At 43.7% G+C, this 22,380-nt stretch overlaps 1 protein-coding gene across 1 annotated transcript in view; it reads right to left on the bottom strand.

Moving 5' to 3' along the window:
* The window catches only part of ABCA2 (ATP binding cassette subfamily A member 2), a 77,449-nt gene extending 71,370 nt beyond the window's left edge, over nt 1-6,079 (bottom strand). Inside the window, exon 1 of the mRNA XM_074210634.1 lies at nt 5,807-6,079. Within this exon, the coding sequence (XP_074066735.1) occupies nt 5,807-5,872 (66 nt within the window). The 5' untranslated portion in view covers nt 5,873-6,079. The remainder of the gene's footprint in view (nt 1-5,806) is intronic.
* Between the last annotated feature and the right edge of the window lie 16,301 nt (nt 6,080-22,380).

Below are 22,380 nucleotides of genomic sequence, written 5' to 3'. Positions count from 1 at the left end.
CAAGGCAGCCATCCTGGAGGAGGTTGAACCTGAACAAAGCCCTAAAAAACGGGAAGAGGATAGGGAAAATATGAAAGATAGGGTAGGGGGGTCTGTGGATCACTTCCCTCTTCACTTCAGTGATAGTCCTAATAGGAGTTCCTCCTTTCCAAAAGTTGATGGTACAGGAGCCTCAGTCTAGTTGTAAGATTCTTGTCCTTGTGTCTCTGATCTCTTCCCAGTGACCAAGGCAAAGTGACATCCTTCACCCTAGAAGGTTCCAGACTTCTCTGCCTGGCAGGTTCTCCCACAGGGCCCAGGATGAACTTGTGATGATATGTTGGAAAGAACGCAGGGTTTTTGTGTCAGAGAGTCATTGGTTTGGATCTCAGCTTTGCCACTTATATAATCCTGGGCAAATCATTTAATCTCTTGGGCCCTCAGTTTCTTCATCCATAAAATAAGGGACTTAGAGAACTCCTAAAATTCTTTCTTCCTGGCATTTGAGCCCCCTTCTTGGGCAGGGCACCTCTCCTCTGAGACTATCAGGTTGGGCTCCCTTCTCATTTCATGAGGATGAAGGGAACTTCAAAGGCAGCTGTACTTCTGGACCCAAGAATCCACCTATTTGCACTAACAAATCCAAGCTCCTTATATATCCCTAAAGGCCTCAAAGTTTCCTCCTATTGGCACTTTACCCCACAAGAATCTCGCTTACAAAAGGAAAGATTGAGGCACTGAGCATAGAGAGGGGTCATACTGGGCCAAATCCAGTGACCCTGGCATATGGAAGAGGGTCAAAACAGGGTCGAGACAGGTGGGGACAAACGTTTGGATGGCAGGAAACCACAGTAACATGGGTATATCCCTCACCTGTGAAGGGAAGGCAGGGAGTTAACCACAGAATAAGCCAAAAACAATTCACACCCACAGGTCTCCCAGGCCCTTCATGTACTAAGATATAGTAGATTATAGACTCTGCCAGGGGATAGAACTGGAAAGATAGGGCTAGCTTGTTCTACCCTCCAGTACCAGCTCACTCTAGGATCTTGGAGACTAACCAGAGAAGAAAGAACTCCTATTCTCCAGAGTTAGGGCTTTATTATCCAATGCTTCCCAGAGATCCAGCACCAGCTGATGGGATCAGGGGTATAGCTTAAGGGTCATCCAGGCTAACTCTAGCCTAAGCAGACCTTGGAAGGCCTGGAAGATTCCATGAAATTGAAGGGGTTCCTCAGGGCACTAGGGAAAGGAGGGAGGAGGCTAGTCCCTCCTTTTAGTTGAGAAATGACCCTGCTTTGCCACCACCAACAGGAGAATCAGTTCTAGAATTAAAGTCTTACAATAGAAACATCACCCCACCCCAATTCCACTTCTGAGAAGGAAGCTTAATTTATCTGAAATCTCTCCTACTACAGAATACTTTCTCTTTGAAAACCATCATTTTTGAAAAACTTCTCTCTCTGTCCTCATATGTGATCCATAACTCCTAATTCATGATATTCTTCTCTAGACAGACTTTTCTAGTCCCAAACCTCCCACCATATCTCAACATAAGATGCACTTTGTTTACCCATTTTACAGAAGAGGAAGATAAGGCCAGTGCCTGTGATCCATCTCAGGGAACAGGAGATCATGGTAGTTTAACTTTTAGATTAATTTTAGATTTTGGATCGACAACCCCAGGAATCTCATTCATAAATGACCTTAGCAAGAAGACTAAAAGACTATTCCTTCCTGGTTCATTGACTCACTCCTGAAATTAGAAGGCACTCAAGTGACAATGACTTCTGCAGATGTCCTTCAATACATATTATCACTGGATATTCAAAGACAGTTTCTTCAAAGGGTCTTGGAAAATGATGGCATTCAACTTCAAGGGGCCCAGGTAAGTGTGCTGATTCAGCAATTTCTGAATGTCAGCCCCAATTCAGGACCTCTGTACCACTGCTGGTAGACACATGCCAGTTTGGGAGCAGCCAGAGCTGCAGCAGCTAAAGGTAACATGACCTCAGACCCTGGGACCGGGGCAGGGCCTCAGGACCAGAAAAGTAGGCAAAGGAGTAAAGCAGTAACAGCCTCGAGTTAGGGGTCGGGACAAACTTGTAAACCCAGTATTCAAGGATGGCCACAATCTGGCGCAAACCTACCTATGCAGGTGTCTCTCTCTCTCTCTCTCTCTCTCTCTCTCTCTCTCTCTCTCCTCTTCTGCTCTCACATATTCCCTTTGCTGCAGTGGAGCCAGTCTCCTTCCCAACTCCTGCATATATTATAATCATTACTGTCTCTATTCTTTTCCCTCCTCTTCCCTTCAACCTAATCAAAAGAGTATTCATCCCTCAAGGACTAGCTCCAGTCGCCCCTCTCTCCAAGAACACTTCCCTGATGACTGGCCCACACTGAACACCAATTATATTTTCAGTCCCATCTCTCAGGTTAACATTTAACCAGAAGCTTTAGCCTTGTCTCCCCAAAGTAATCAGGAAAGAGTAGACCTTGTCCCACCTCTTCTGTCTTGCCCATCCTAGATCAAATAATAATGGCCCAATTAATCCCTAATGATTGATTGAAACCAAGACATAGCAGGTAGGAGAAGTGATGGAAAAAAAAGCTGCCAGAATGAGGCAAAAGTGCTCCAAGGTCACAAGTGTGACCCAGGAATATTATGAGCACAGTGACACACAAGAAATCTGGAGGCAAACACAAATGTTCCAAGTTCCAGACTGCACTTACTCAGAAATCTGGAAAACTGTTGTTACCCATTCATCCCTCCTTCCTCATGTTGAATGGAACAGGGCTCTCTTCCCCTAACCCCAAACTTCCCTACTCCTTTTTATCCTCCAAATCCTAATTCCCAACTAGTTTTTCAAACACCAGCTGAACCTCCCCACACTCAACCCCCCAACTTTACCCAGATTTCCTCTTCCATTACTTAGTAAATCTTAAAGCCTTCAATAAATCCAAGCTATTCTTTTCTCCTGAGACTGCATTAGAGTTCCCCTGTGGACAAGAGCCATATCTTTTTCTATCTATACTCATCTCCCTCACTCCTTAGAGTTGGACACAAAGAAGAGTCATAGATGCTTGCTGAAGGAATGAATAAATTGGAGGCAAATGGGATGCTCTGAAACCAAATCCCAAGTAGCCTAGGTATGGGTACAGGCATTAGTCCTTAAGGGGACAAATAAGGTGCAGGTGTGGAGTGTACCAACACAGAGACTCCTGGGAACCTGATTAGACAGGGTTTCTCCTTCCTTCTTCCTGAAACTTAAAGCCCTAGAACCTAAGGCTATGTTTTTGACTCTCAGGACCTTCCAGTCCAGCCCCACCTCCCCATTCCCATTAGGAGCATGGCAATGTCTAGAGAAGAAGCAAGGAAGTACAAACAGCCATAAAGAAGAAAGAAATGATCGGACCTAGATTGCTGGAATAGACCCTCCAACCAACAGCTAGCTCCAAAGAGACAAAATTCCAAAGGCCCATTTAGAAATACAAGCTTTTATAGCCTCCTTGCTCAGGTTTCCCTGCTCACAACCACAACCTGACTGAAACCAAGGCTTCTGAGTCAAGTCTAGCTCATGACAAGAGGCTGTGACTCTAACCACCTTGAAATTGTTCTATAAGGGACCAGGGGTGGGGAGGGAAACCTCTGAATATCAAATAGTGTAGGGATTGGGTGGGAGAGATTGGACAGCTCAGTGAGAAAACAATTGACAACAGTTGGCCAGGGGTTGGGTAGCTACCAGATGACCACAGCTGCCCTCTCCCCACCCAGGGTTAGCATTTGTGAACTCCATTCCTGCTTTAAGAACAGAGCCCTGACAATGACTCCTTGAAAGAGAAGGTGTTATGGAGAGAAGAGGAACAATTTTTTTTCGGGGGCGGGGAGAGAATGAGAGATGTCCTAAGAATTATAAAATAAAAAATTCAGAGCTGGAAAGGACTGAAAAGTACAGGAAATGGAGTTGAGATGAGAAGTCAGGGAAAGGGAAAAATCCAATGTCAGGAATTTAGCAAAGGGGGATTGCAGGTGGGTGTGGGGACCAGGAGACTGGCATTAGAAATCCTTGATCCAGAACCTCATCTCTTAGGAGATAACCAGAAGAGACAAAGGGCCAGGTCAGTCATCTTTCTACAAAGCTTCTCTGGGAGGCTTGGACACCCTGGATATATAGCAGAAGTACATCTTTTTGGAGATTTCCCCCACCAACTCATAAAGGAGTAAGCCCCATCTTGGCCTCTCTGGTCCCAACCAGCCCTGGGGAGCATCGGTGGGTGGGTGGGGGCAGGGACTAGGGTGTTTAGAAGATGTGGAGGTGCTATTCCCAGTTGGGCTGCTGAGCACGTTCAAAAGTAATTAAGAGTTCATGAAGCATAGACATCCCTGACATACCATGCCCCATGACCCAGAAGAAGGGCCAGACCAACCTGGGCTCTAGCTTCCCAACCTCCTCACTTCCCGACACCCTGACCAGTCCGAACCACCCCCACCCCTGGCTCTGTCCCAGAGCCCTGTGACTGGTCCTGGGGGAGCAGCCCGAGCTCCACTCTGCTAGGGGAGCCTCCAGCTCTGATGACTCAGCCAGGAAAGCAGGCAGACGTCAAGCCAAGGAAGAGGTCACTGACAGGCCCGGACCCTACCTGGATCGTCCAGCCCAGTGTCCTGCCCCAGCTTCTGACTACTGGCCGGGAAAGCAGCAGTTTGGCTTGCAGGGAGGAGAGGGGAGGGGAAGGAACCCTGTCAGGGCCCAGGTACAGGGGCAGAGAAAAGTAACAGAGGGAACCCCGTTCCTAAGGCCGGGAGAAGGCAGCCAGCCATTTCTAAACTGGCCTCAAGAAGGCTGGATGACAGGAGAACCTTTCCTGCACCTGCTGCCTTCAATAGGCGCCTGCAGTCAAGGAGCCGGGAGGAGGGTTGGGAGGAAGATGGTGTATAGGAATGCCGATGCCACTGCAGGAACTCCTGATCACTGTGCACAGACATCGCCTGTGTCACACCGGGCAGCACAGGGGCACAACTCCCCTCAGACAGTCTCAACTCTTACCCAAGCATCTTTTTCTATCCTCTCCTTAATCCCCATTCCCCTCCCCTCCCCTGTACACACCTTGGCCACCCTGCCCCTGGCTGGAGCTATCTGATTTGATTCGATCTCGGGCTGGCAAAAGTAAGAGGCCAGACCCTGCCCCATCTGAACGCCCTCCCTGGCTTCTGGAAGGCCCCGACGTCAGGGCAGATGCAGCTCTGACCCACATAGGCTCCGGACTGCCTATAAATAGCGCACCCAGTCACGGCTTGCCGGGGCCCCCAGGCACCCGAACGCCGGCCCTGGGGTCCGCGGCGGCCAAAGGTCAGCACGGGCGCCCCTCCTCATCGGGGCTGTTTGTCCTCGGGCCGAGGACCGTCCCGAGGATAGGAGTGGGCCGGGGGAGCGCTGTCTCCCACCTGGTCAGGTTAATGCTGAGCGGGGTGGGGGCGGGATTGGGGAGGAAACGGGCTCAGATGGGGGATTAGCGTCGGCGGTGAAGCCGGGCCAGGGCAGCCCCCGGCCAAGAGGGGCCGGACGGGGGGGTGCTCGCGCCCGGCTGGTGCCCGGGCCATGAATGCCGCTGTGCCCCCACAGCCGGGGCGCGCGCAGACACACACGACCCTCCAGAGTTGCACAGTCCTCTACGGGGCCCGGCCTGGAGATGGGGGGGCCAGGCTCCCGCGCCTCGAGCGCCCCTGCAAGGCCCCGCCGCGGGGTCCCGGCCCCTGCTCCTCGGGCGGCTCCTCTCGGCTCTCCCGCCCCGGCTGCCCGGCCCGGACCCCCGCCCCCCACCCGCTCACCGGGCTGCGCCGCTTCAGCGTTACGTTCTTCCAGAGCAGGAGGTGCAGCTGGTGCAAGAAGCCCATGGCGGGGCCGGACCCCGAGCGGGCTGGCCGGGCTCTCGGGGCGCCCCGGGGCGCGGGGCCAGCGGAGGAGCCGCGGCCTGAAATCGGGGCCCCGCAGCCGGGCGGCGCTCAGCGAAGCGGCCGCCGCCGCCCTCCACTCCGCGAGCTCGGCAGTAACCGAGGGGTCCCAGTGGCGGAGCCCCTGCTCGGCATCGCCCCCGGCCCGGCCCGGCCCGAGGGCTCCGGCGCGCTCCGGCTCGGCCTCCGCCAAGCACCTCAAAGCGCGCCCATCCTGGGGAGGGGAGCTTCGGGGCTGCTGGGGAGCGGGGAGGGCAGCGGCTGGGGATGCGGCCGCCGGGCCCGGGGCCGGAGCGCGCAGCGGGGCGCAGCGGGCAGGGGCGCAGCGGGCAGGGGCGCAGCGGGCTCGGCTCGGCTCGGCCCCGCTCGGCTCGGCTCGGCTCGGCCCGGCCACCTCTGCTGCATTGAATTTCCGAGCAGAGAACGCCCCGCCCCTCGGCCGGGGCCGCCCCCTCTTAAAGGCGCAGAGGGTAATGCCGCGTCCCTTTCCCGGAGCCCCGGGCTACAAAAGCCTTCTCTTCCAGCACCTTCCCCTCAGGGTCCAGACGCCCATCCTTTTCCCACGCACTTGGGGGCCCTTTCCCTCTTTGGGATACCGTCCCGGTGGTGGCATTGTCGGGTCAAAGGGCATGCATAGCTTTATTGCCCTTCGACATAGCTCTAAACTGCCCTCCAGAAGGGTGGGTCCAGTTCACAACTCCACCAGCATCCCTAAGGACATTTATTATTTCCCTTTTCTATCGTGTTAGCCCATCTAATGGATATGAGGTGTTACCTCAGCTGTCTTAATTTGCATTTCTCCAATTAATAGTGATTTAGAGCATTTTATATGACTATAGATAGCTTCAAGTTCCTCATCTGTCTGTTCATGTCTTTTGACCATTTATCAGCGGGAGAATGACTTGTGTTCTCTTTTTGAACACAAATCTGAATTAGTTCTCTATGTATTTTAGAATTGAGACCTTTATCAGAACCGCAGACTAAAAATTGTTCCCCGATGGAAAGGCACTTCGTAAACTTTAAAGTGCCATACACAAGGCTAGGTGCATATGTGGAAAGGTTAGATATGTCCCTCCCCCGCCCCCCAAATACTATTCCCACATAATGGAATGGAAAAGCATTTGAAAAGCACTTACTGTTTGACAAGAATAGTGTTAAATTCTGAAGACACAAAAGAAAAGGGAGATGGTTCCTGCCTTCAAGGAGCTCAGCTATATAATTTGAGTTGACAGCACATAAATGAGAATTCAACTTCATGGCAGATGAAAATCCATGTGTCCAGCTGACAAAACATGGGGCAAGCAGATAGTAAGACTGTGGATCAGTGGCAAGCCAGACAGTCCTCAACCAATGACTGTTGGAAAGGGGATAGTTGGGTGGGCCCAAAGGTTTAAGTGTCATATGTGGCTTATTTTCAGCCAAGAAGGGGACAGGGGTGGGGAATTAGCATCTTACTGAAAGTAGATATCCATTGTTTGGTGGGAGCTTGGGAATTGGGCACTTGAGATTACATTGGAGTTGGGAAAGGTTCCCCAGAACTAATTCATTCTGGCCCCTCTAGGTGCCCCTTGGAGGATTGAGACAAGTGACAGTAGTAAGGTCTTCATTTCCCTACCATGGTGGCTGTTGGCATTGGTCTGTTTTAGGCCATCCTGTAGTTGGGCTGAGGCAGAGAAGTAGTCTAACAGAAGGAAGAAAACTTCAAGCCAAAATAATGACAATTACCAAGGGTATATGTTATTTTAGTGTACAGATGCTAATTGCTATCCTTGTTTAGTAAAACCATAAATTTCATTTGAAGTATTTACTTTATTTCATAATATCCTAGACATAATTCCATTGTTGCTCGTCATTCTTATTTAATGACAAATCATAATTGTCCTTGGAATATTGTTACATATCAAACCATAAAAGGGTGGTAACCCAGAAAATAAAGTTGGTCTTTCCTCAGAAAAAATAAAAATAAAAAAATAAAGTGCCATACAAATATTTGTATTGTTTTGGAATGGAAACTTAGAAACAGAAGATGAAGTTGGTTAAGCTAAGTATGGATATGAGATTGGAATAAGGAGGAGATGAATATGGAATTCGATGGAATATAATTAGAATGAGGATGAGTAAATTGAACTAAACAATGCTCCAAATGAAATCTGCAAGAATAGAAAACAACAAAATCTTCACCCATTCTGGACACCATAACTATTAAAACAACCTAATGTGTTTTCTTTCTTTTTTTTTTATTTTTGGCTGTCCCATCACAAGATTGATTCACATTGATTTTGCAGTTCACCAAAATCTTTAGATCTTTTTTTCCCCCATAAACTGTTATCTATTCACTACTCCCCATTTGACCTTTAAAGCACTTGGGAGGTTTTTAATTGAAAGTTAAGACTTTTCATTTATTGGTATTAAATTTCATATTGTTAGAGTTAACTCATCACTCTAACCTATCAAGATCTTTTGGATTTTCACTGTTATCTAGAGTATTGGATATTCACTCTTAGATTATTTACACCCATTTTCCCCTGGAGCCCCGATTCATTTATAAATGAGCTGGAAATCAGAGAATTTCAAGTTGGAAAGAAGCAACCTGGTCAGCCCATATAACTGAGAATCTCTGTTGCAATATCTCAAACAAGTGTTCATCCAGCCCTAAAACCTCCAGTAAGAGAAAAAAACACCATTTCCAGAGTTAACCCATACTACTTTTAAACAGTCTAATTTTTAGGGAGTTGTTTTTTTTTTAAGCAAGTTAATTCTCTTCCACATGACAACTCTTCAAATATCTGAACACAACTAGTATGTTTCCTTTCCTCACCCCCCCCCCCCAATTCTTCTCTTCTCCTAGCATGTTCTTGGGGAATAGTGGGAGTTGTGCTTGAAGACAGAGGACTTTGATTTAAACCCTGCCTCTTTTACTAGATGTCTGACCCTGAACAAGTCACTTAACCACTCTATGATTCAGTTTCTTTATTTATAAGTTAGGAGATTGGATTGGAGGACTCCTAAGAAGGTCCTTTTCAGCTCCATCATTTAATAATAGTCTTTATTAATGGTATCAAACTCAAAAAAAAACAGGGGTCATTAAATAATTATACACTAAATTGTATTGTACACCATATACTAGGACGGTTAGGTAATGCTGTGGATACAGCACCAGTTCTGGAGTTAAGGAAGAATCATCTTCCTGAGTTCAAATTCTGTCTTAGATACTTACTAGCTATGTGACCCTAGGCAAGTCATCTAACCCTGTCTGCCCCAGTTTCTTCATCTGTGATATGAGTTGGAGAAGGAAATGGCAAACTACTTCAATATTTTTCCCAAGAAAATCCCAAATGGAATCATGAAGAGTTGGACATAACTGAACATCAAGATCACTTGGTAATTTAATTTTGAAATATAATATTATCTATGTTTTATTATATTTTTATTTACTTTGTTAATATTTCCCAATTACATTTTAATTTGGCTCAAACTGTACTTGGGAAATGCATGCAGACCAAGTCTTGACACTTCTAAACAGATGATGGTATTTTGAATGCCTAAGGGATCATGTGCCTTTACACCTATGCTGTTCAACAATTCTCTCAATAATTTTGATTTGAAGTCCTAAAAATGCTTGTTTGTAAAATTTTCAACTGATACAAAATTAGGAGGGGTATTTCTGCACTGGATGACGAGAGTCAAGATCCAAAAAGATTTTGACACCCAAGAACAATGGTCTTAATCAAACAAGATGAAATTTATCAAGAAAATAAATAAAAGGGGCGGCTAGGTGGCACAGTGGATAAAGCACTGGCCCTGGAGTCAGGAGTACCTGGGTTCAAATCTGGTCTCAGACACTTAATAACTACCTAGCTGTGTGGCCTTGAGCAAGCCACTTAACCCCATTTGCCTTGCAAAAAAAACCTAAAAAAGAAAAAGAAAAAAGAAAATAAATAAAAATGATTTCAAAAATTCATAATCACAATTACTGAATTGGGAAGCTATAGCTAGATTAATAGTGCCTGTGAAAAAGATTCAAGAAGTAAAGTGAATTTCAGGTTTCAAATTGATCAACAGCATGGTGCAAAAGCCAAAATAAACAAACAGAATAAGCCATCTGATCTCCAGATCCAATTGGTAGAGATGGTTTCCATAGCAAGTGAAACCATTGGACTCTGCCCTGTTTAAGCTACATCTTACTTTTGGGTTCAGTGAACACTGGTATGTTAGAATGAGACAGGAACAGGGCAAACAGGATGATGATAAGACTGGGTACCATGCCATAAATTCATTTTTTAGTTGAAAGAACTGGGAATATTTACAGCAAATATCTCAAAATGAGGAGACCATGCCAGGAACCATTTCAAAGCTTCAAAGTCTTCCTAGAGAAGAGAAGACTTAAGGGAGATATGATAGTTGTCATAATGAAATTAAAAAACTACAGAATAGAAGGATTAGACCATCATGCTGGCTCTGAAGGGAAACTAGAGACATTGTGGCAGAATTAACAAAGAGGAGAACTGAGGCTTGATGTGATAATAGTGATGTGTTAAAATAGAAGCATCTCAAAGTGAAATAGACTGCTTTGGGAGATTGTGGGTTCCCTTTTATTGGAGATCTCCAAGCTAAGCTGGATGATCAGAGGTTGGTACTATTATAAAAGGAGATTCTGAGTCATAGAGTTTGGACTCCATATCCTCTGAGGTCTCTTTTAACACTGAAACTCTAGGATTCTGGAGAACTGAGTTGAAGGAGGGCTGAGGGTAAAAGAAATGGGACCCTACATCTAGACAGTAACCCAAAAAGTAGCTCCTGACACGTTCTCCTCCAGTTTTGAAATACTGACTGTTCTGGATGTGGGCCTGCATTCTGCCACCTCTGGATATTCTTGTGGAACATCTGCACCATCTCCACTCCAAAGGTCTCAAAAGGAGAATCAGTTGCTGTCACAGCAGCTGCTGCAGCCCATGGCACCACAGCTTCTGAGGTCTGAGGTCTACCTTGGGTCCTCAGTGCCCTCCTTTAGATCTTTCACCCAAGGGGAGGAGTTTAATGGGAGCAATAACATAAGGTTCTGCCCCATGCAAACTACACTGGTTTTTTCCTTAAAGGGTATTAAAAAGCAAGCTCTACATAATGAAAAAACTACCTGTAGCCTCACATGTTTACCACTTTTCCCCTTCTACTATGAATATGCAAATTATTCATTGTGTTTGATGTCTGTTAGGTTCAGAATATAGATTAAAATTAATTTTTTAAAAAGGTGCAGAAAATATACTCAGGGAAGTAAAGACCTGAGCTGATGATGTCAATTCAAAGAACCCTAAAGTATAATAACCAGGGCACAAGTAGTCACCTGCCTCTTCCCTTAGGCTTTGTACCAGCAGACCATCATGTGCAGAGTGGCTGGGTTCAGCCAAATCAGCTCTACACCCTTGATGCAAATCCGTTCTCTGCCCTGAATAGTCTCACCCTGCTAGGTCTAAAAACAAAACCAAAAACCCTTCCTTTTCTTAATTATCACATGTTCAATGATTGTCTCATTTCATTCCAATCTCAAATCTTAGGGTCAAACCAATCTGTGTTAGACCTGACTTTACTATATGCAGAGTGTTATAGAAGAGCCTTGGGGCATTGTAACATAAAGACCACTTCAGGAAATAACCTAGAGTTGTACTGTGGGGTACTTTGAGAATCTGTTTGTTTTACTAAAAGGGTCACTCACGGCCCCCAACTGCTATTGCCTTTGCCTCTGGGATTCTACTTGTACATCTATAAACATACATATATTTGTATATATGTATATAAACATGACCTAATATTCATATATTTATATTATGCACAGTTTATGTACATGCTTTTGAATATACACAGTATAAATATGTGTGGATATGGATATACACAAAGGGTATTGAAAATATATATATATATGTATATATCCATATATCAGAGAGTTGTAGCAGGCTGAACAAGGGATAAGAATGAGACAACACAACACAAGTCCCTACGAAAAAAAAATTCCAGAACCTAGAACATCTAATGATCATCTTTTCAAAGCATCAGCAGTGGTGAGCTTTCACTGGGCTGGTGAGCCAGAACAGGTCATGAGACTAGCCCCTCCTTTCTTCATGAGACACTAAAAGTAAGGTATTGAGGACAGTCCTCCTTTAAAAAGTTATTTAGAGGGCAGCTAGGTGGCCTAGTGGATGAAGAACCGGCTCTGGAGTCAGGTGTACCTGGGTTCAAATCTGGTCTCAGACACTTAATAATCACCTAGCTGTGTGGCCTTGGGCAAGCCACTTAACCCGTTTGCCTTGCAAAAACCTGAAAAAAAGATAAAAGAAAAACCCAAATGTTGCCCTGAATTGTAACTCACAACTGAAATGCCTGAACAATAACAGAGAGAATAGGTGGGAAATGTTGAGAACTCCCCTTTTACTAAAAGAGTCAGGGCATTTTATTCCAGACTTCTAAAGATTCTAATGTCAGATAATCATATTTGACTCTTTGGGACCTCATTTGGGGTTTTTGTGGCAAAGAAACTGAAGTGGTTTGCCATTTCCTTCTCCAGACCATTTTATAGAGGAGGAAACTGAGTTAAGGGACTTGCTCAGGATCACACAACTAGAAAGTGTCTTGAGGCTAGACTTGAACTCAGGTCTTCCTAATTCCAGGCCTTATGCTATAAGCATGGCACCACCTAGCTCCCCCTTGTACTGATTTATATACAAATGATTTCATTTATGTCAATACCTCCTGCCCTACTTTCTCTCTTTTTTAAAATTTTCTTTAAGGCAACATGTTTAAGTGATTTGTCCAAGGTCACACAGCTAGGTAAACATTAAGTGTGTCTGAGGTCAGATTTGAACTCAGGTCCTCCTGACTCCAGGGCCTGTGCTCTAACCACTGTACCACCTAGCTGCTCCTGCCATTCTCTCTCAAACTGAACTCTATCACTTTCTTAAGTCTAACCAAAAATTAACTAAAAAAAAAAAATTGGGGCGGCTAGGTGGCCTAGTGGATAAAGCACTGGCCTTGGAGTCAAGAGGACCTGGGTTCAAATCCGGTCTCACACTTAATAATTACCTAGCTGTGTGGCCTTGGGCAAGCCACTTAACTCCATTTGCCTTACAAAAAAAAAATTAAGTCCTGATTTGTAGCTTTTGTCAATTTTAGAAGAGTCTTCAGGGGCCTTAAGGCTGCTTCCAATACACACCTACCCACAGAATGAGGAAGCTGCTAAGTTCAGAGATCTGGAGCATTCTCATTTGCCCAGACATAGAACCCCAAATACTTATCCCAACCTTTCTGGGTTTTATTTATTCATTCTTTAAATTTTTAAATTGTTTCAGATGAAATTTTTTAACTAACTTAAATTATATAGATATGTTTATTTTTTATATATAAATATTCTACTTACATTATTTATTTTTAAGTTTTTTTTATATCCTTCATTTATTTCTCTTTGGTGTCTACTTTATAATTTACATATGATATATAGAGGATTATTCTTTCCAAGACAGAGCACTCAATGAGTTCACCAAAGAATAGTTATGAGAGAATAAAATGAAATGGAATAAAAAAAGAGTTACCCACATCAAATTAGTGAAGGAGAATTATATGAGATGAAGCTTCCCAATTATAAAGGTCCTTGAATGCCTGGTTCTGGAGTTTTGGTAGGAAATTGGTGAGGGGGGGGAACAGTGTCTCCGAAGATTTCTGGGAACACTAAGTAATCCCATCTTCTAGTTCTTTCAATCAACTATTTTTTTGGTAAATCATATTTTTCCAATTACATGTAAGATAATTTTCAGCATTCATTTTTATAAGATTTTGAGTTCCAAATTTTTCTCTTTCCCTTCCTCCCCAAGATGACAATTGATCTCTTTCTATCAACTCTGATGGAATTTAACCAGACCTTGGGCAGCTAGATGGTACAGTGGATAGAGTACCGGCCCTGGAATCAGGAGGACCTGAGTTCAAATTTGGCCTCAGATACTTAATGATTACCAACTGTGTGACCTTGGGCAAGTCATTTAACTCATTTCCTTGCAAAGGCAAAAAAAAAGTAATTTAACCAGACCAGGTCGCTGGAACTAATTAAGGAAAGTTAGGAGATTTTTCTTTTCTTTGACTAAGTTCTTCATCTTTAGTTTCAATGTTCTGTTTCCCATTTTTTTATTTGTGACCAACCATGCCAGAAATTAGATTGACTACTTTACAAAAAGTAACTTATACAGTTTCTTAGATTGAATCATTTGTTGTAGCTTGCTCTTCAAGATTTGATCTTGGGTTCTTTACCTTTCTAGGTGTCTCAGAGCATGATGATGTTTGCCCTTCATCCTTTTTTGTTTTTTTTAGATTTTTGCAAGGCAATGGGGTTAAGTGGCCTGCCCAAGGCCACACAGCTAGGTAATTTTAGGTGTCTGAGGCTGGATTTGAACTCAGGTACTCCTGACTCCAGGGCCGGTGCTCTATCCACTGAGCCACCTAGCCACCCCATTTGTCCTTCATTCTTGAAGAAGACTATGACATCAGAGAGATGATGTCATGACATGTAAGTGAATTGGATCTAAGTGAAGGGGTGCTGTGCAAAGTCACCAGCCTTACTTGCTCCTCCAGAACCATCTGGGTCCAGTGAGATATGGATCAGGATAACTGCAGATGGCCCTGGATACAGTGGCCTTTGAAAACCTAGGCCCTTTTATGACCATATCAGGGTTCTCAAGGAACAAGAAATAGGTGAACTTGGGGCAAGGAAAACTAAGAAACAAAGAAGCTTTCCCATAATCACCCTATTTCCTTGTCCTCTGACCAGATTCTCTCACATTGTACATCTCTGGTTTCTTTCCAAACCCAATTACAAAGTGGGCAGATGGAGAGAAGAATGCAGATTCTCAGGTAACAGGTGCAGCTGTGGTACAGTGAGATTTGAGGGGTACTCACTGTAACCCTTAGGAGAGGTATAACTCTGATGAATATCTCAGTACAGGCATACCTTGGAGATATTATGACTTCAGTTACAAACCACTACAATAAAACTAATATCCCAATAAAGCAAGTCACACAAATATTTTTGTTTTCTAATGCATATACAAGTTATGTTTACACAATTCTGTAGTCTATTAAATGTACAATGTAGTATTATATCTAAAAAAATGTACATACCTTAATTAAAAAATACTTTATGGGGTGGCTAGGTGGCACAGCGGATAGAGCACAGACCCTGGAGTCAGGAGTACCTGAGTTCAAATCTGACCTCAGACACTTAATAATTACCTAGCTGTGTGGCCCTTGGGCAGGCCACTTAACCCCATTTGCCCTTGCAAAAAAAAAAACCCTAAAAAAAATACTTTATTGCTAAAAATGCTAACCATTATCTGAGCCTTCAAACGAATTGAATTTTTTTGCTGGTAGAGGGTCTTGCCTCAGTGCAGATGGCTGTTGATGATCAGGGTGGTAGTTACTAAAGGATGAGATGGCTGTGGAAATTTCTTAAAATAAGACAATGAAATGCATCTATTGACTCATGCTTTCACTTGAACACATAGATGCCCATGGTAGGATTATTTGAACTGCCAGTTAATATAGCAGTCAAAACACACACACAAAATTTATCAATTAGGTTTGCCATCTTATGGACATGGTGTGGCACCCCAAAACAATTACAATAATAACATCAAAGATCCCTGGTCATAGATTGCCAAAAGAGATATGATAATAATGAAAAAATATGAAATATTGCAAGAATTATGAAAATCTGACAGACATAATGTGATCACATGCTGTTGGGAAAATGGTGCTGATAGATTTAATCAAGGACACAGGGTTGCCTCAAACCTTCAACTTGAAAAAAATGCAAAATGCAGTAAAGCAGAGTGCAATAAAATGAGGTCTGTCTATAAATGCATCTGAGCTTATTGTTGGGGGATGAGAGTGATCAAGGAAGAGGCAAAACCGACCATCTAGGCAAATCCAATCTTATGAGACTCAGAAACCTTTCTTCTCACAGCTATTAAAGGAATTTAAAAAAATAAAATCAGGTGCAGCTAGGTGGCATAGTGGATAAAGCACGGGCCCTGGAGTCAGGAGTACCTGGGTTCAAATCTGATCTCAGACACTTAATAATTACCTAGCTGTGTGGCAAGCCACTTTACCCCATTTGCCTTGCAAAAATCTAAAAACAAAAAAAATAAAATAAAAGCCAGGCCCATACCCCTTCTAGATGTAAATATAAGCAAGGCTAGCTTGAGGAGATACTTCAGAGACCAACTTTCCATAGTCTTCTTCTTCTCTCTAGTGGAGCTATAGTGTATCACAGAAAAGATAAACTGAGTGGTTATGAGTGAGGCTCAGTCTAACCCTAACCTCAGTTTTCCTATCTGTAAAACAGGAAGGAAAATCTCAGTAAGACTTAAAAGTCTACCATCTAGAAGCAGCATTCTAGGCTGGGAAGTGCAGGTCATCATCAAATCTGACTGAAAACTATTTGAACAAGGATCAGCAGGGGGTGAGGAAGCAGGAAGAAGGCATTAAATATGGTTTTAGAGAAAGGGACCAGTCTACTCATATATAGAAAGAAAATGTCCTTATTCTTTTATATGTTAACCACAATTAAAAGAAAAATCAAAGTCCTTATAAAGGAATTCAATCCTGAACCAGGGTTCATGGGGTCTCTTGTTCAGTTGAAGAATCTTAGGATTTCCAAACATAGACCTGGCATATCTACTGTGGTCCTTTGGGTAAGCCTCTCAGGGTCTTTGGAATTCCTATCTAAGCTTCCTCTCAGTCTAAGGTCTAAAGCTTTCAAGCTTTTCAGAAAAATCTGTCAATAGAGGGAAGTGCTTTCCTGGTGGGAGGGGGTGGGTAATGTGTATAGGGCAAGTAGCTTTTACTGAATAACCCATTCTTCCAATTGCTCAAATGGCAATAGAATCCACAAGACCAAACTTTCCTAGTTTTTTCCCCAAAATCTGCTTCCAAAGGGATCCCCTGCCTCAAATCCCTCCTGCCCCAGTTCTAGCAAACCTCCCTCTCCTCCTAGGAGTGGGTTGATGGAGCTCTAGTCTTGCCATGGGTGGGCTGAGATGAATAGCAGGACTCCTGGGGACTAGACACAGGAAGGGCACTTGTTTGTCTGTCTGGGCCCCAGGGTCACAGCAGGGAAGTTCTTTGAGATCTGAAGCTCTCTCTAGTCTAGTATCTCTTCTACTCCTTCCCCCTTCCGTCCCCTCCCTCCACTTGGAGAAGGCAAAGGCAGAATCCTTAATGGATATCATACTATATCTGGAGTCTAGAAGACCTAAGTTTGAATCCTGTTCTGATCCCAGTTTAGTGTCAAATCACCAGACTCAGTTTCCTTATCTGTAGCTACTTCTAGTAACTACCTTACAATGTTTTTTACTCATAAGAAGATTATATAAAAGGGCTTTATATAAAAGTTAAAGCTAACCTCCCCCTCAAACAGAAAGGGGAAGGGGTGAGAGAGTTTGTGGGAAGTCATAGAGATGGAAAAAATAGCAATAAAACATTGTTTAAAATACACAGGAGAAAACAAAAAGTTCAGAAGGGGTCACAAGTGGCAGTTTTGTTACTACTTTGGGCTGTTCTGTGTCTAGAATTCTTTCCCTCTTTCTCTCCATCTCCTTCATTCCTAAGCTGTCTTTTACCTTACTTTGTATCCCAATATTAACACAATACTGGCACTAAGTAGCCTTTAATACATATTTATTGATGTGACTTAAATTTAATATACAGCTTAAAAGAAGAATGGAACAAATTAATGTTTTCATATTTTTCATATTCAATATTCTAGAACATTAGGTCCATTGAAATATTTTAATTTGTTAATGATTTTAAATTTATAATATCTTTAAAAAGGAAAACATTTATATAAATGTAAATTGTTATTATTTATTATTAATTCCATAGAAGATGAAAGGAGGAAGAATCTAGAGATGGAGTGAGTTGTTTTCTAGTATAGCCTATGGCCTTGGACCCCCCTAAGCTCTGGACTCATAAGGGGGGACCAAAAAGACTAAATCTCTTTTGACTCATTGCTTCTCCAGAGATTTTACTCTGAGAAAATCTTCAAATAAAGCTCCCACAAAAGCTGTATCCATGTTTACATCAATGTGTTACCTAGAAAGGGTATATAGGTATTCAGGAAGGACTAGCCCTCTGGTGAGAGGGCTTGCCAAGTCCCTTTCAGGGCTTTTCATGAAACTTTGATATCTACCTGCCACTCAACTCCAAGAAGCTGTAGTGTGTGCAGTGACCACAGCCTGGTAAACCATTCGTCTCAGCAGATGAGCCAAACCAAGTTGAGGATAATTGTTATACCACAAACCCATTGGTGAGTTAAGGGGTATCTACCCCACACATGTGAAGACATCCCCCAGTGGAATGGCCAGATGAGAATTTGTTCCAAGAGCCATGATGGCCACTGAAGTAGGCATTGTAGAGAGCTTAGAGCTTGGTCACTGAAAATACCAAGGTCATTGGCTGCATACTGGGCCATCAAAGGTCTTCCAAACTTCAATGACTGGGGGAAGAGAGAGTGAGGCTGATGATAACTCTGTGCAACTCTGCCTCCAGGTAATGTCATTGGTCCTCTTTGAAAATAAAAAGGATTTACAAATAACAACAACAACCCAGAAAAGGTAATCACTCTCTCACCAGTACTTAAGATAATAAATGCATATTGAATGCCCAGTAGGGGTAAAAGAAACAAACATTTATTAAGTCCTACTTTTGCTCTAGGATCTGTGCTAAGCTCTTTATAAATGTGATCTCATTTGATCCTCACAATAAGCTTGGGAGGTAGATGCTGTTATTATCTCTATTTTAGAGTTGAAGAAGCTAAGATTAAATGACTTATCCAGGGTCATAAGTAAATGTCTGAGAGGGCAGTTAGGTGACACAATTGATAGAGCACTGACCTTTGGAGTCAAGAGGACAGGAGTTTGAATCCAGACTCAGACATTTGGCTTTTTTTTAAGTTTTTGCTTGCTCAAGGCCACACAGCTTAGGTAATTATTAAGTGTCTGAGACTGGATTTGAACCCAAGTACTCCTGACTCCAGGGCCGGTGCTTTATCCACTAGGCCACCTAGCCGCCCCTAGACATTTGACTCTTACTAGCTGTGTGACCTTGGACAAGTCATTTAACCCTAATTGCCTCATATCCAGGGAGAGAAAGTGAGATGGTGACTTAGCATGCCACCCCCTCACTCAAATCCAGTTCACATGCTTGTCATGGCATCACCTCACTGAGAGTCTTCTTCAAAAATGAAGGACAAACAAAAAAAATATCTGAGATTGAATTTGATCTTGGGTATTTCTGCTGGACTTCAGGTCTATCCCTCCACTTCAATACACATACATACACACATACACACACACACACACACACACATATACACTGACACTACAGTTTTCTTCCTTTGTTGGGTTCCATTTTTCCATTAGAATGAAGAATTCAACATAGTGCTATTTTGTGATTTAGACTCTCTTTTCTTAAGGATTTAGGAAGATGAAGAGGCCACATTCTGAAATCTGATTAGGTCTTAGTTCCACAGCATCTTTCCCTTAGAGTCATAGTGCTGGGATTTAAACTTTTCCTGGAAGGCAAAAATGCTTAGGGGCTATTAGATGGGCAATATCCTTTTCATCAATCTGGCATTGTATGGATGATTTACAATAATAGCAGCAGGAAAAGAGTACAGCTCTATCACTTCTCCAAGTTTTAGATTTGGCTCCTTATATCTTCTTCATCTGATGGGGGTGGGAGGGGAGAACAGACTTGAACTATCTTCATCTTTCTCCCAAGAGGAAACAGATTACTTAGTCCTCCCTTTATCTCTATAGATCTTCAAACTCTAGAATTTGGAGTTTACCTATGAGAGCAACATCCAAAGCTGAAATTGCCCAAGAAATGCCCTTTCTTTATCCACAAGACTAGATTCTCATATCTCCTCTTTGTAACTATGAGGAATGAACTTGTCCATGAATTCCTCTCCTGGGTCCAACAAAGATGGGCACATTGGGCATCTGCCACAAGGAAGATATGCTTCTGCAAGGACTCTTGAAACTCCACCAGTAGCACAGAGGTTATAATCCTTTCTCTCTAACCTGATGTCACCAAGACAGGAAATCAATTAGCCTAAGTCCCTGAATTCAGGAAAAATTTGCAGTCTTATATGTAAGAAAGGAGAGGAAAGGAAAAAAGTCAGGAGAGAGACATTTGAACTCAGACCTTCCTGACTTCCGGTCTACTATCTTGGATTCTCCCCATGTCCCCCATACTTCTAGGAAAGACTGGTTATTTTGGGCAACCCAAAATCAGAAAAGAAGATAATATTCATTTCCTTCTTCATTGCTGGTAACTCCTGGAACCCAAAGGAGAAGGCAGGCTTCCTAGTGGTCTAGTGGAAGAATGAAGGATGAAGGTTCCTATCCATCCTCTCCTCTCAGGGCCTCTCCTCCACCCCCCAACTCCAGCAGACAAACCAAACTCTGGAACCCAAGTCTAAGGAGATCCAGGGGGGCTCCAGAGTGAGGGAGGATAGGAAAAGGTGGAAGCTATATTAAAACTTTGGGCAATTCTCATGCTAGCCACCAGAGTGCAGGGCCAGCTCACTCTAGAGCTAACCCGAAGCTAAACCCAGAACAAGATCCCAGGAGTTAAGGGCAGAGAAGACTTCCTGGCTTATCTCCTGTAGTCTAGGCTCAGGCTCATTTGGCTCCACTCTGTGGGACTCTGGGTGTGACCTGAGACTATCTCAAAGAGTAGGATCTTTCATCTTCCTACCTAGGAGCTTGGAGGTTCTTCTTGCCTTTCCAAAGATTCCATTCCTTCAAGTCTACAGATTTCTTCCTATTATTCATTGGAATGAATATACCTAGATATGCCTATCTCCCCAAGTTTCTCTAGCCTTAGTTTCCCTTGTCACCTTGGGGGCAACAAGGAGCTCCCAGGGCTATGGGTGTCATTTCAGTTCCTCAGCATCTTCAAGGTGGGAGGTGGAGAACAGGATAGAATTAGTTCTCACCACCTTCAAACAAGCAAAACCCTTCCATGGTTCCTTGGGGTCTAGGCTTTAGCATCAATCTTTCCAGAGACAAGGAACCTGTGGCACTTAAAAGTAGAGACCTACATAGTCTCTATTCCAAGACAGACTTCTAAAAAGGCTTAGCTATCTGTCTGTCTGTGTGTGTGTATATCTCTGTGTTGTCTTTTGTGTGTATATATTCATGGCAGAAATGAATATTCAGCTCCATGCCCCATGACAGGTGCAGAGAACCACACAACCCCTCCCAAGGGTGAGGGGCCCCTCCACAGTTGTTTCCCACTTCCTGCTGTGGCCTCTGCCCATCCATGCACTTTAACAGATGGGGTGGACTTGAGCTCTGTTGTTCTCTTCAGGGAAGGGTGAAGACAGGATGGATGGTTATGAGGGTTGGCAAGGATTACCTTTTGTCCTCACTTCAATTCTTCCCCATGGGCACCCCTGGGTGCCCAGCCCAGCCTACTTGAGCAATCTCCACCACTCTTACCATCATCTCTATATTCTATACTCCCAGTATAATCAAGTATTTCTATGGTGCTGTTTTAAGAGGGAAAATTGGGCATGGGTCAAAGAAGCCTCAGAATGTTTTCAGGCTGTAGAAGAAAGCCTTGTAGGATCTCCATGTTTCTTTTCTTTCCCTCCCCAACTGTGGAGTCCCAGTTCTAGACTCCTTCAATCTTCCCCTGGCAAGAGTTGAGGGGTGGGAGAAAAGGATTACAAAGGAGATAAGTACTCCATCTAGATCTCCAAGTGCTCTGTTTATTTACCAAAACACCTAAATACCTTTCCAGTCTCTAATCCACTCCCACTCCCATGGCACTTAGTAAGATAAGATTCTGGTGTTCAAGGACACCAGGTGAAGATAATTCAGAATACTCCCATACACAGATTCCCAACACCCAACCACTAGGTAGCTCCCACAGCAATCAAGTGCCCTCTCCCCTCCAAGGACCCACTCCCATCCAGAGAGATTTTGTAATCATGACAATCCTTGGAATGCCTTACCATCAGACTTTCACCCCTCCATACCTACCTACTCTAACCTAATATTAGTTCTCAATGATCAGGGCTGGCTTTCAGAACCAGTTCCTCTTCTTGATTCCTATAATAATTACTACTCAGGAAAGAGGGGTGGGGAGGACAGGGCAGTAAGTGAAGACCTAACAGCCCATCAATCCCCTTTCCCCCTCCTCATTCTCTTCCTCCAACCCCTTCTCACACACACCCCAATCTATTTTAGTCATAGAAACCATAATTCAATTTGCCAACTTCCTATGACTTCTCCTAGCATCATAAAATGTTAGGCTGGAAAGAAAAGACTTTGGAGATTGTCCATTCATTTTATTTTCTTGTTGTTGTTGTTTTTTTAGGTTTTTGCAAGGCAAATGGGGTTACT

This window comes from Macrotis lagotis, chromosome 1 (genome assembly GCF_037893015.1).
Source record: "Macrotis lagotis isolate mMagLag1 chromosome 1, bilby.v1.9.chrom.fasta, whole genome shotgun sequence".
NCBI lineage: Eukaryota > Metazoa > Chordata > Mammalia > Peramelemorphia > Peramelidae > Macrotis > Macrotis lagotis.
Note: the sequence above shows the minus strand (reverse complement) of the source record. Positions and strands in the feature narration are given on the sequence as shown.